This window comes from Podarcis tiliguerta (assembly GCF_965153285.1).
Source record: "Podarcis tiliguerta genome assembly, chromosome: 6".
In the NCBI taxonomy this organism is placed as follows: domain Eukaryota; kingdom Metazoa; phylum Chordata; class Lepidosauria; order Squamata; family Lacertidae; genus Podarcis; species Podarcis tiliguerta.
The window spans coordinates 13,979,984-13,993,280 of NC_139539.1; the positions used below are offsets into that span (position 1 = coordinate 13,979,984).

At 41.3% G+C, this 13,297-nt stretch overlaps 1 protein-coding gene and 1 long non-coding RNA gene across 3 annotated transcripts in view; one reads left to right on the forward strand and one right to left on the reverse strand.

The window, feature by feature from the left end:
* LOC310680462 overlaps positions 1 to 13,297 on the reverse strand; it is a 253,575-nt gene that overhangs the window by 134,270 nt on the left and 106,008 nt on the right. The gene's annotated exons all lie outside the window — the stretch shown is intronic.
* LOC310680304 (serine/threonine-protein phosphatase 4 regulatory subunit 1-like) overlaps positions 1 to 13,297 on the forward strand; it is a 48,293-nt gene that overhangs the window by 24,229 nt on the left and 10,767 nt on the right. For both annotated transcript variants that reach the window (XM_083446822.1, XM_083446821.1), the window contains 8 exons: positions 2,407 to 2,514; positions 3,246 to 3,311; positions 4,640 to 4,798; positions 6,474 to 6,628; positions 7,361 to 7,797; positions 9,347 to 9,564; positions 11,637 to 11,726; positions 12,908 to 13,093. In XM_083446822.1, the coding sequence (XP_083302948.1) occupies positions 2,407 to 2,514; positions 3,246 to 3,311; positions 4,640 to 4,798; positions 6,474 to 6,628; positions 7,361 to 7,797; positions 9,347 to 9,564; positions 11,637 to 11,726; positions 12,908 to 13,093 (1,419 nt within the window). The remainder of the gene's footprint in view (positions 1 to 2,406; positions 2,515 to 3,245; positions 3,312 to 4,639; positions 4,799 to 6,473; positions 6,629 to 7,360; positions 7,798 to 9,346; positions 9,565 to 11,636; positions 11,727 to 12,907; positions 13,094 to 13,297) is intronic.

The following is a 13,297-nucleotide window of genomic DNA, read 5'->3' on the forward strand; positions in this document are numbered from 1 at the left end:
CACCACTCCTCTTTTCTTTACCTTGTCTGAGGAAATAAACTCTTGGCCTAGTCTTTTGTTGACCAAAACTTTCCTGTGGAGCCTGGTCACATGGGTTTCTTGTAAACAAATAATATCCAATTGTTCTTTCTTCAATATATGAAACAGTTTCCTTCTTTTCTCCGGGGAATTTCCGCCATTTATATTCCAACTGAGTAGCTGCAGAGACATCCTGAACTATTCTGTTACACCTAGAGCGGTGTATCTTCTTTTTCCTCTAATTCCGAGGATTTAGGCGTCCCTCCGCCTGCTGGCAGAGTGGGTCCTGGTTTAAGTATAGGCCAAAGGGCTGCTGCTTCTTTTTGGAGATCTTCTCCGTGGTCGTGCTGGAACTTTTGTAGATCCTCTGGTGATCTTATTTTAACCTTCTTCTGTTTGTAAGTAAATGATAGTCCTTGTGGGAACTCCCACCTATAGGGGATTGAGTTAAGTCTCAACAACTTAGCCAATTCTGAATAGGTGGCTCTCAGATCCAATAGCTGTTTAGGAATATCTCGGTAGATTTCCACCCTTTTCTCTTGTATCTCAATTGAGTTTTTGAAGTGTAGGCCTAATATTTTGTCTCTCTCCTCTCTTGATCTCAAAGCTATTAGACAGTCTCTAGATCTATCTTTTCTTACCAGTCTTCCCAGTCGAAAAGCCGATACTATTTTAAAATCACTTTCTTCTTTTAAGCCCCAGAACTTTGAAAATTCTGTTGTCAAAAATCCAATCAAATCTTCTTGTTCGATTTCTGGGACCGCCCTAAGCCTAAGATTAGTCTCCCGGTTTTTCAGTTCCACCAAAGAGAGATAGGTTTGTTGGTCCCCTATCTGTTTATGCAGAGGCTTGACTTCTGCTTTAACTTCCTCAACCTCTTTTTTAGCTGATGTTGCAATTTCAACGGCTTCCCCTGCCAATTTACGGTTCTCTTCCGTTGCTCCTTGCAATTTTTCAATTGCTTGGGTGTGTTGGGAAACCTGATCTGTCAATTTCTGGATCGAGGATGTAGCTTGGTCAATTTTTGTTGATTGGTTATCAATTTTTTGATTTAATGTTGACAATTGTTCCAAAACTTGTTTCAGTACTGCCTCTGCTCCTCCTGATGCCATATCTTCCTCTTCAGATTTTTCAGGCTTTTCACTTTCTACTTTTTGTGTTGCAAGCACAGCAGGCACTGATAGTCTACGTCCCTGAGTTAAAGTTGTTTGCAAAAGCTGTGCCTGCTTTTTTGCTTTTTCTTTTTCCTTAGCTTCCTTAGCTTTGGCTGCTCTTGTCTTTCCTGTACCACTCATCAGTCAATGTTCAAGGTCAGATGTTGTAATCCCATGGGAAAGACAAGTCCAAATTTATAAACAGTCTGGAGAAAGAAAGTAAGCAAAAAAACTTTTCCCAGGCCTTTGTTATCCAATGTCCTCTAGGGGGAGTGCCACCAAAAGTTAGTAAGAAGAAGGTAACTTTTCCGCCATTAAAGTTTCCGTTTTCAAAAACAATTTTAAAAGCAAGTTAGTTCCAAAACACTAAGAAAAAAGTCCTGCAGAGCACTTTAAAACGTTTAACAATGTTCCAACAAGGTGCCTGCAATTGTATCCACTCAAACTAAGTAAGCCCAAAAGTTGCACTTCAGTTACAAAAGTATCTGGAAATTTGTAACAGTTCCGCAGTCAAGCAACTTCACCCGGCCACCCGAAGATTTGGGGTTAGAGTCTTCCCTCGCCCCATGGGGGACCGCTCCAAGTCCAATTTAAACTGTATTTTTTCTTCCTTTAAGAATAGAATTTCAAGTGTGCACGAAAGTCCCACTTTAAAGCCTTAAAGCTTCCCTGTTCACAGCGCTTTCCGCTCTTTAAACAGTCTGCTTTGATCTTATAAGCAGTGCCGGAAGACGGACTTCCTCTTTCTCGTCTCCCGGTTTCAGCCAAATTTCTTCAAGTTATTGTAACAAATCTTAAGTCCTTACTCACGGGTTTGCTGTTTCAGAGTAGTATTTTTTGGAAGAAAGGTCAGCGCTCATCCGTGACAGCCGCGCGGCTTCGCCTCCGCAGAAAGAGCGATGAACTCACAGCACCGCTCCCCCTCCTTCACTCCGGAGCCCCTTACGGGGTCCCTTCCGCGAATTTGGGGTCGCTCCAGGTGCCCGCCGAGTCCCACGGCCACGGACTCTCTCTGTCCGTGGTTTTTCTTAATGGGTTGCCGCTGCGCCGTAGCGAAACAACCCTTTTCTGCGGTGCCCCTCTTCAGAGCTCGAAGAGGTCCGCCATCACGGTTTCGCGCCGCCTCCGGAAGTCAGAAGTCACATTGTCTAACATAATTTTTAACAGAACTGCTAAGTTTCAAGAGGAGAACTTTAAATGGAGAGAAAGAATTGAGATATTTTTCCCCTATTAGATAATCTGCAAAATGGCTTCTATGGTGAATAAATCAACCGTTGAACAGTTGCTGCTTCCCCGATTCTGTGAGCTCTGTGGTGATGGGAAACTCTTTCAAGTCCGGAAGGTTAGTGCTTATTATTTAACACTTATTTGTGCATCTACATTAGAATTTATCTGTTCAAATTTGGAGGTTAAATTATCTTCATCTGTAAGTACCAGTAAAACTCAATGTGTTTCTCTCGTCTCTCAGGGTGTATGCCATTAAAGAGCAATGTTTTCTTTTTCATATATTGGCCAAAATATAGATTCCACTTTAGTGAAATGTACAGGTAACTCGCAACTTACACTTATTTAAAATAAGTTCTTGCATCTTTACACCTGTTGCTGAAAAATAATAATTGCAAGATTGCTGTTCTGGCTTTACATGGTTTTGCTTATACACACAATGATGAGGAATGTAACCCCACGTAAGTTGTGAGTTATCTGTACATAAAGTTAATCATGTACTTGTGCTTTCTTGAATAAGGGCCACAGAATTGATGATCCTATATTTCAGTCATTTCCTGCTTATCACACATTCTCTATTAAATGTGTTGAGCAGCTGTTAGTATGCATTAAAATATTTGAGTAGCATACCCTGTAGACTTTTATGCAGTTAATATGATTAATAATGCCTGCAAGTAGGAAACATACCATAAAAGTATATTTTCTGGGTTGGGAGTGTAGGCAGCAAGCTTCTTTCTAAAACAAGTTCTTACTCTGTGAAGAACTGTAATTTGATCAGTTTAAAGAAAGACATACTGATTCAGAATTGATACATAAAAGCAAGCAAAGTTTTTGTTTCTCTTGTTTTAGGTTTGTGCAGCAAACTTTGGAGACATTTGCAATGCTGTGGGGCAAGAAGCCACAGAAAAGAACTTGGTATGTTAAGGTTTGGGGTCTTGAAGCTATGTCATTTCATTAAATTTATAGAGCAGCCCATCAATAATATCTGCTGAGAGTCTTACATATTAAAGTATCTAAATACTAAAAATGCAACAGATAATCAATAAGATCCACAATAAAAAACAGGGGGGAAACTCCTAACTGCTCAGACAAGATAATAAAACAATGTGCAGTCTGGGTGAATGAAAGCTTTTTCATCTAGCACTAAAAACACCACCAAGAAGGTGTCAGGCTATCCTCTCTGTGGAGGCTATTCTGTAGCCCACATGCCACTCGTCGAAAGCCTGTCTTTCTGATAATCAGCTACATCTATTCACTTGGTAAGGACACCTGGACAGGACCTCTAAAGAATATATTTAGGGTCAGGTAGGCAAATGTGGGAAGAGGTGATTTTCAGGGAACCTAGTCCTAAACCATTTAGGGCTTTTAATACATTTAACACAGAACTGGTTTAAGCCAAACCTCTAAGGAAAAGAGAGAATCCAGAAGTGCATGCTTTCTTTTGATGAAGTGTGTCTGATGCACTGTCTCTGGACACCCTTGTAATCAAACCTTGGAGCAACTCCATCAAATGCACCAAGGGACACACATAATGCGGCTTATGAATATATGATACTGGGTGGCTGAAGAATACATCAATGTTACTTAAAAACAGCAACCCATGGCATGCTCATAGCAGCACTGTAACAAGAAAGTTGTTTTGATCCCAAGCTAGCAGCTTGCTTTCTTTTTCTCTCTCTCCTCCCCCCTGAGACTTGTAAAACTAAAGTCTCAGAAATTCATCCATGTGTCAGATTTCTCCCTCAAGCTAAAACTGTCGTGCTTGATCTTTAGCTAGCCATGGTGGTTGCTATTGATAACTTCAATTTGCAAGGATAATCCTTCAGCATTAGCATTCCTTCTTTAAGCCTTGCTGAAAGGACATTAATATTTGTAAAGGTATCTGACCCTGCTGTCAGCTTCTCTTCACGGATTGAAATAAATCAGATTGACGGTCTCAGGCAGCTTAGCTTTCTTCTGTGACATAAGTATCTGTTTATGTGCATGTAGTATTTGTAGCCAGAATTACCAAATTACCAAAATAAACCTGAATCCTTTAATTTATTTCTTAACTTGATGCCATTTGCTGCTGTTTGCTAGAAACTGCTAGCCAAATGATGTTTTCAAAAGTGAACCCTTACTCGAAACCTCAAATAATTATTTGGAAGTAAATGTCTTCACAGTAGGTGTGTTGAGGGCTGCAGTGCAATCAGTAAAATTGCTATTTTAGAACTGTTTGATCTGATATGTCTTTATTTTGGTAGATTCCGAAGTTTTTTGAGCTCTGCTCTGATAGCGTTTGGGGTATGCGAAAAGCTTGTGCTGAATGCTTTATGGCTGTCTCCTACACCATTTCACCTGAAGTTAGGAGAAGCAAGCTGTCTCCCCTCTTTATTAGTCTCATCAGTGACCCTTGCAGATGGGTAAGTAGAGAGTGAATTAGTCCACCTTAAATTGCAGTTGTACTTTTCTGTCTTTTGATAAATGACCATGACTAGCTCAAGTGACAATTATCGAATGTTTTATTTGACTTGCTCCTCTCAGCTAATTAATTGCAAGTCATTAAAGCTCTGTTTCTGTTAGCTGATGCATGATGGAAGCTTTTTAAGCAAGCAAATAGTAGTTCAGCTGTCAAAAGCAGACTTTAATCAACTCTTCATGATTGCATATTGATCAGCTTTCTCCTTTTGCTTCCATACAGAGATGACTTGTGACAGCCCTTTTAATTTAGAGTTTATTCTGTTGTAAATGTTCATGGTCCCGATGGACCATCTTACTTTTTCAAAACACATCTCTTCAGTGAAGCCTTTGGCAGAAGTCCTTAGCTGCAAAACATAAAAGTAATTCTGTTATGCTAAGGTTCAAAGGAAATTATCTTGGTGTATTTTTTTGTTAAATCCATACTCGTAATAATATCCTATAGTTTGCTCAAAAGTTATTTTTACTCTTTAACAATTAGGTTTTTAAGCACTATTAGTTACCTCAAAGCATTATCTTATTTGTTAACAAGTACAGTGGTGCCTCGCAAGACGAAAAGAATCCGTTCCACGGGTCTTTTCGTCTTGCGGTTTTTTCGTCTTGCGAAGCAAGCCCATTGACGGAGTAGCGCTATTAGCGCTATTGGCTAAAAAAGGGCTAAAAACGGCTTTTTAACACTTGGGAGATTAGCGGTTTTGCTGCTAAAATGCTTTTAGCAGCTTAGCGATTCAAAATAAGGGGTTTTGGAGCGAAAAAAAATTCAAATTTTTTCGTCATTTTTCGTCTTGCGAAGCAAGCCCATAGGGAAATTTGTCTTGCGAAGCGCCTCTGCAGACGGAAAACCCTTTCGTCTTGCGGATTTTCCGTCTTGCGAGGCATTCGTCTTGCGGGGCACCACTGTAGTAATATGTCTCATACTGATATTTTTCCTTTTGTTTTGAACCAAAGTGTAGTAGTGTGTTTGATTTTTCTGCTGATGTAAGCTCCTTAACTTGAGATGAATGAAATGTCATTCTTGAAGTGTTGGCTATGAATTCTAGCACCCTGTTTGAGTGAGGAAACTTCAGTCTCAGTGATCTCTTTCTGGACTGGCTCATTGACATGTACATAAATACCATGTGTGGTTTCTGTTGCTGAATGTTCATAGCCCAGGCATCTGGGGCTGCATGTGCATTTTCTCCTGCTAGACTGGAGAGTTGTATATGAAGTGCCTAGTAGTTGGTCAGTTGCTAGCTTTGAAAGCACAACAGACCACCTGCTTGGGGGAGAATGTGGACTTAATCCAGGCACCAATCACCTGTTATGTTTCAGAAATGGATTCCCCTCCTTCCAGTAAGTAACCCATATAATGCAAAACAATGTGCAGCTGCATTCTCATGATACCTGTTGATGCCTTATATCTAGCTGTTTGATGTTTGACATTGGTCCAAATCCCTGAAACGGTTAAAACTTGCCTCATTCTAGCAGTGAAATTACTGTATACTATTATCCTTGCCCTAATGCCTTCCATTTAGTTGATTGGGATACTTTGGAATCATATTGGAACAGCAAAGTGTACCCTTGTCTCCAGAAGTATAGTTATCAAGCCAATTGTGTCTTCTTACTTTTCCAATACCGTAGGTTCGTCAAGCTGCTTTCCAGTCCCTCGGGCCGTTTATTTCTACTTTTGCAAACCCTTCCAGTGCTGGTCTTTACATTCGGGAGGATGGGACGCTTAGTATCCGGCCTTCCAGTCCATGCCCAACAGGCAACAATGCAAATGACATGCCATCCAGGTACAGTGATTTGGCTTAATTTAGTTTATCGCCTAGTTCTCATGTCACATTAAATCATGGGTCTTCCTCCATCCCACTGCTGTTAGGAAACAAGCCAAGATCTGACTTGCTGTGATGCCTGAACCCAGGTTCGTGGTCCCCCTCCCACCCCCAATAAACCATGTGCAGTAAGTCAAGAACAAATCTTAGTTCTGTTTGTGGCTTCCTTGGAGTGAATCAAGCCATGAGCCTGGGTTCAGATGTTGTAACAAGCCAGTAAGTTGTGAGTTCACATTAAATTATAGTTTGCAGATTATATTAAACCTTGAACTCTATTCTTTGGTCCAAGACAATAACTGGTACACATGTACACACCCATGCCTTAAGTAGTATGGTGTCTTTTACTTGTTTTTCAAATCAATTAGTCTGCAGTTTCAATGCAATTCATATTTTTAAGTTCTTAAAATAAAGTGAGAGAGGGCTTCTATCAGCTATTTAGATAACATAAACTTCAAAATACACAGAAAAGTGTCCTTGTGATAAAAGCTGGTAGTTTCAGATGTCATATTTGCACACCTCAGTATCAGTTAAGGACGTCTTAGGAGGTCTGAAGCTAACCAGCTGATTTAATGAAGCATCTTTGAAAGCAAGATTTTAGAGAAAAGTTGCAATTATTGCAGTTAAAGTATTACCTGAGATGTTTAAGTGAAATTTGTTTTTTCAGTTTTTAAAAAATGCTGCTTCTGTTTTCAGTCCAGAGGAGCAAGTGGGGGGAAAATTGGAATCACTGACAGACGGGCCTTCTGCTAGCTGTGAGAATTCAAATTCAGATGCAACGGAAGACAGTTCAGCCATACAAGTAAACATTGGAGTAGATCAGACTATATTGACTCAGAGTGATAATGCTGATCCTTATGTGACCAAGGATATTAAGGAATGTCAAATCAACAGTTATCAGGAAGTGAACTCAAGGGTCCAATCAGCAGAGGATGTGTTCAATACCTTCTTATACTGGCGTCCTCCTCTTCCTGACATAAGTCAGGATCTAGAACTGCTTCAGTGCAAAACTGAAATACACGAAGAGAGCTGCCCGGTGTCGGAAGTTCTTTGTAATAATTGTGTTGCCAGCAGTGAGATAAAAAAAGTTCTGCAGAGTTTGCAGGAACACATGGATGACCCAGATGTTCAAGGTAAGATCTTACGCTCTTGTGTTCTTAGACCCTTCTTCAAAAGTTTTTGCTCTGGGAAACATGTTGCTCACACTTGTTTTATTATAATGAAGAACTATTCTGTCTTAGGATTGCACGCAGTTCCCTTTAACCACAATACATTCCAGCTACATCTCTCTATAGTTAACAAATGGGAAGTGCCGTCTGGCTCCAGCAGCATTTGATGAAAACTTCTTGCTGTTCTAAAAAGCATTTTACTGCTTGAGTTGTCGTAGGAAGGAGGGCAGTTGTGTTGGCACTTGGGTGCTGCCACAGTACAGCCTTCACTGAGGTCCTCAGCTTCTTCCTTTCTGTTTAGAATTGCATCTAAAGTGGACTGCAGCTCTGGAAGAAAAAAGCCATTAGGGTTTTGAAGGTTGATCTCAAGATTCCTAATATCAGCTCTGAATTCAGCTGGTATAATGGCTTCTAGTGTAGTTTGTCTACAGAAGCTAGATCAGGTGTCTGGTTTTTTGAACTTTAAATAAAAGCAGGATTTAAACACAGTCCTGTTTACTCAGAAGTCTTCAGTAGGGTTTACTCCTCAGTAAGCATCCATAGGATTGCTGCCTTAGTCACCTTTCTCCTAGCTGATCACCAAGGCAAAATTAAGCCTCTCTTGTGTAGTAGTAGCTGTTGGTAAAACCAAGGTGTATGGTATATATGATAACACAATAGGATCTAATAAATTAGGCATAAGAAATGAGAGCAGAGGGCAAAGCAGGCCAAAGTAGAAATGTGTTTATTAGGACCAGTAAAGAGGTTCTAGTTATTGCACTAAAAATAGAAATAGTGTTAGCTTGGGATCCAAAAAATCCTGGGCCAGATCTTCTCTACGTCTATGAACTTTAAATTTCAGTATTGTCATCTTTGTGATGTTTTATGTATCTCACAGCAGAATCCCATATGCTTACTCAGAAGTAATTTTTTTGAATTCATGTAAATGCTTACAGGATTGCAGGTGAAAACCACCTATACTTAATCTGTAAATAAGTTATAATCTTTCAAAAATGCATCTGAGAATAGAATTTCCGTATAGGCACAGAGGCATTGATAGACAAATTTGTGAAGAGTAGGTCTTACCCCTTTCAAGAACTACAGTGGTATCTCGCAAGACGAATGCCTCGGAAGACGAAAAACTCGCAAGACGAAAGAGTTTTTCGTTTTCTGAGTTGCTTCGCAAGACGGATTTCCCTATGGGCTTGCTTCGCAAGACGAAACGTCTTGCGCCTTTTTTTAAAAACCGCCAATGCATTCCTATGGGAAACCGTCAATACACAGCGGTGCTTCTCAAGACGAAAAAATTCACAAGACAAAAAAACTCGCAGAACAAATTAATTTCGTCTTGTGAGGCACCACTGTACTGTGTAATAAGTTAATATTAAAAGTTTTGCAGTTCTCAGTCTTTCATTGTTCAATTTTCAAAGCTTTTTCTGCTCCTTTTGAGAGGGGTTTTCTGACATAGGTTTTTAGGACTTGTAAAAGGAGATGCATGAAAACAAACTTAATGGGACTTGTTCCATTTGATCAGCTCAGGTTCAAGTACTGTCTGCTGCACTTAGAGCTGCTCACCTTGATTCTGTCGGTTGCTTTGAGATCAAGCAGAATGAAGAAGTTAATGGGAACTACCCAGAAGATACACCAGGTTTGGTCCTTGATCCCAGTTCAGTGAATGAGAACACCTTATCATCATTGCCAAGCCAGGATGAGGCAATTAACCCACCCATTCCAACTGTGATTAAAAATATGGTACGTTTTGGTCATGGCAGGAAAAATAAGTGTGTTTTTCAGGGGGGGGTGGTTAATGGCTTGTCAATCATTTTGTACCACTAAATACTTCTACTTACTTATTCTGACTTGTAGTCTGCCACCCTGAAAATGCAGGGCACTGAGCCTAAACTTAAAATAGCAGCCAAATGTAACTAACAGAGTGCACTAAATCATGCCTGTGTATTTATCTAAACACAACTGAGTATGAGTACTGGCTTTATCCCAGCCGCTGAAAACCAGTCCAAATACCAAGGCCTTGCCTTGCAATGCTTCAAATAAATGCTTAGACTGGCAGATCCCCAGGAGAAAGGAATCTGAGAATTATAGATTGGCCACTGAGAATGGCACCTTCAGTAGGATGTAGGAAATGTTGAAAGTAGTATCATCATGGTAGATGGGGTAGAAGAACGAATGAACCTTTGAAATTTCTACAATACGTACCAGAGCAAATTAAGAACCAGGCTCCATAAATAAGAATAGAACCACTGCAAAACTGCCCCCAACCCAGAGCTGGTCCAGGGAGATACCATGATCAGTGGTTTCAAAAGATGCTGGGATATTGAGTCCCTTTGCTAATAAAGGCCATCCTTCTGGCCGATCAAGTAGGCAAGCTAGACCTAGATCCAGATTGAAATGGACCCAGAAGTTGATGGATTCCAACTCCCATAATCCACAGCCTTTGACCACGCTAGCTGGGGATGATGGGAGTTGGGAGTCTAACAACATCTGGAGGACCACGTCCCCATCCGTGGTATTAGCAGTCATTTTTCTCCAAGTGTGCCTAGAGCAGAGCCACCACTACCCTCTCAAACACTCTGCTTAGGGAGGGCATGTTTGCAACCAGGTTATAGTGGCTGTATATCTCTGTGTCAAAGGTGGGTTTTCAAAAGGAGAGTTGCATTGCCCCTCTTAAAAGGTTTCAAGCAACACCCCTCATGCAATTGTGCATCCATCGTACCCTGGACAGCTGGTCATGTCCCCTGGCTACCTCAAATTAGCCATGACTGACAAGGATTGAGAGGACACACAGTTAGTCAAATCACTGCAAGCACCTTGTCCACATCCTCAGGCCTCAGAAGCTGAAAATTATCCCCCCAAAAGTCTAGGTGGTGCATTGGATACTTCATCAGGACTGATCACAACAGTGGCATCTAAGACTTTGCAGAGGTAAGTAATTTTATCCTCATGGTGCTTGCTGCTGCAGGCTTTTGAGAATTGTAATAACCCATTCATCAGGTTAGAGCTTAATAAACTTCACACCACTCAGTGTCATGGCAGTGGGGGCAGTAAAGTAGACCTTCACTGCCACCGAATAGGTATGATTATGTGCTATAACACATGTTCAGTCATCTTATTTTTATTTACCCATCAAATTTATATCCCACCCTTCCAGAGTGGCAAACATATTTGTATTAAAATTAAAAGTAGAATAGTCACATTTAAAAGTATCTAAAAGAATGAAACACAATAAACCATGTAACCGGTTATGTGTTTGAATAGGCCAACGAAAACAGAAACGTTTTCATGTGGCAAGTTCTTTGCAGAGTTCCATGTCCTTTGTACTCTAGGCATGATCCAGCCTGCTCCATTGTCCACAACTACTCATAATAACCTGGGCTATTGATACGATTGAAAGAGATCACATCAATGGCCCATTGCATCTTGCCGTTCAGTAGCAAGACAAGGGCCTTAGTGGAACTGCCAGGTCCGTCAGAAAATCCCCCAGAGCATTCATGAATTCATGGATTGCATAAGTCTCCAGTGAGGAACTGCTGCTGTGAGACCACTGGGCTAGACTCACTGGGCTAGTAACAAACCAAGACAATCCCATGGGTGTCATGGAACCTTTGAAGTCTTGTATGAATATAGAACCTTTTCTCTGTGCTTACATCTTTGTATGGCTTAGCATAGTTTTGATTACATTTTTTAGCACTGCAGCATGGATTCAATTTTTACATAGATGTTCACTGTTTGTGTTGTACTGAATTTTAATGCGGTGCCCCAGATACTGTTTTGTTCTTTCCATAAATGCATATTATGCACTTTTACAGGACTCAGAAGAGCAACACAGTGGGGACAACAAAGCTTTAGAGGCAGAAAAGAATGATCCACTTCATGAAGAAGAGAAATCAAAATTACAGGTTGTTTCAACTATTTCTTAATGATGTGCTGTAATGGTTCTAGGGGTTGCTCATGCGTAAGTTGCCGTTACTCCTGGCTAGGTTGCCTGGTTGAACCCTTTCTGTCTGGACAGCCTCAAGTTCCGTGGCTGCCTCAGTCGCTGGCAGAATCCGTCAGTGGGCGTTTCTTAAACCTCTTAAACCAGCATAGAAGCTGTTTGACGCCCAGTCTCCTCCCCCTTTGCCTGCGCGGAAGTTTTCTGCGCAAAGTGGGTGTGGGCAACGGAGTACTCGTGCCCTCTCTGCTGGTCTCCTGCGAAGAGTCCTGGAGCCACCTCTCCGATTCCCCCATCTGCCCCCCTTCTCCACTGGTGGTCTGCCCCCCTTCTCCACTGCCCCCCTTCTCCACTCTCTGCTGGTCTCCTGCGAAGAGTCCTGGAGCCACCTCTCCGATTCCCCCATCTGCCCCCCTTCTCCACTGGTGTTACACTGATTTCCTTCCCCAGCGGATGGGCTACCTCTCCCCCTACTGGGACCCTCTCCACCATCGTCCTGGAGCCTCCTCCCCGCTCCGATGGCAGTTCCCTGACATGTGCTATAGGGAAGTTCATCTCCCATAAATTAAACATTTTAGACCATGTCTAGAAGCCAGCCTTAGTATTTTGGTACTGACAGAATCTGAAGTATAAGCTTTTTTTGTGAACTGCAATAAATATAGACTTAAAGGCTGATCAGGCCTTCTTTTCTCAGCCTTGTTATGAGCGTGGATCGTTCTTGGACATGCACCCATGTCCTGCATTCTTCCTGCTCTGTCTCATTCACCAGCTTCAGAAAGTAACATGTGACCAAGGCCCTAAATCAGGTTTATTATGGGTATAATTTGCATAGTTAGAATATACAAATTCTCTATATAATTTAATAATGCACACAAATTGCTATTTTCAGTTGTAATTTGTAGCTCATACCCATCTGAACTTCATGTGTATGAACTGTTTCCCATGATAGAGCTGACAAAGTTTGGCCTGCTGTGTATTCTGTAACTGCTGCTGTTTTTAACGTGCTTGTTTTCACTGTGCAGTTGCCATCTGGAGCGGGGAGATGGAACGCTATACTTGAACAGATGTCTTTCAGCGCTGACACATTCTTTCTCTGGTTTAATTTATTATTATCATCAATAATTTATTTATTTTTTTTGTCTCCAGGATATCATACCTCAGCCTTTATTGGACCAGTACTTATCTATGACGGACCCTGCTCGAGCACAGACTGTTGATACGGAAATTGCAAAACACTGTGCCTACAGCCTTCCTGGTGTGGCCTTAACACTTGGTAGGCAGAACTGGCATTGTTTGAAAGACACCTACGAGACCCTGGCATCAGATGTACAGGTAAAGCACCTGGCAGTCAAGTATCACATGTTTTACAGGTGTATGTGTCAGATTTGTAAGGCGCATGAGATATTTAGTGCACATTCGTCTGTGCTAGTTTGCCTAACGGAGCCCCAAAAGTTCCCATCAGCTACAAGGACTGGGAGAAGGAGAAGCTTCATAAAACTTAAACCTTTCAAATTCCATAAAGTGCTTGCTTTCCTC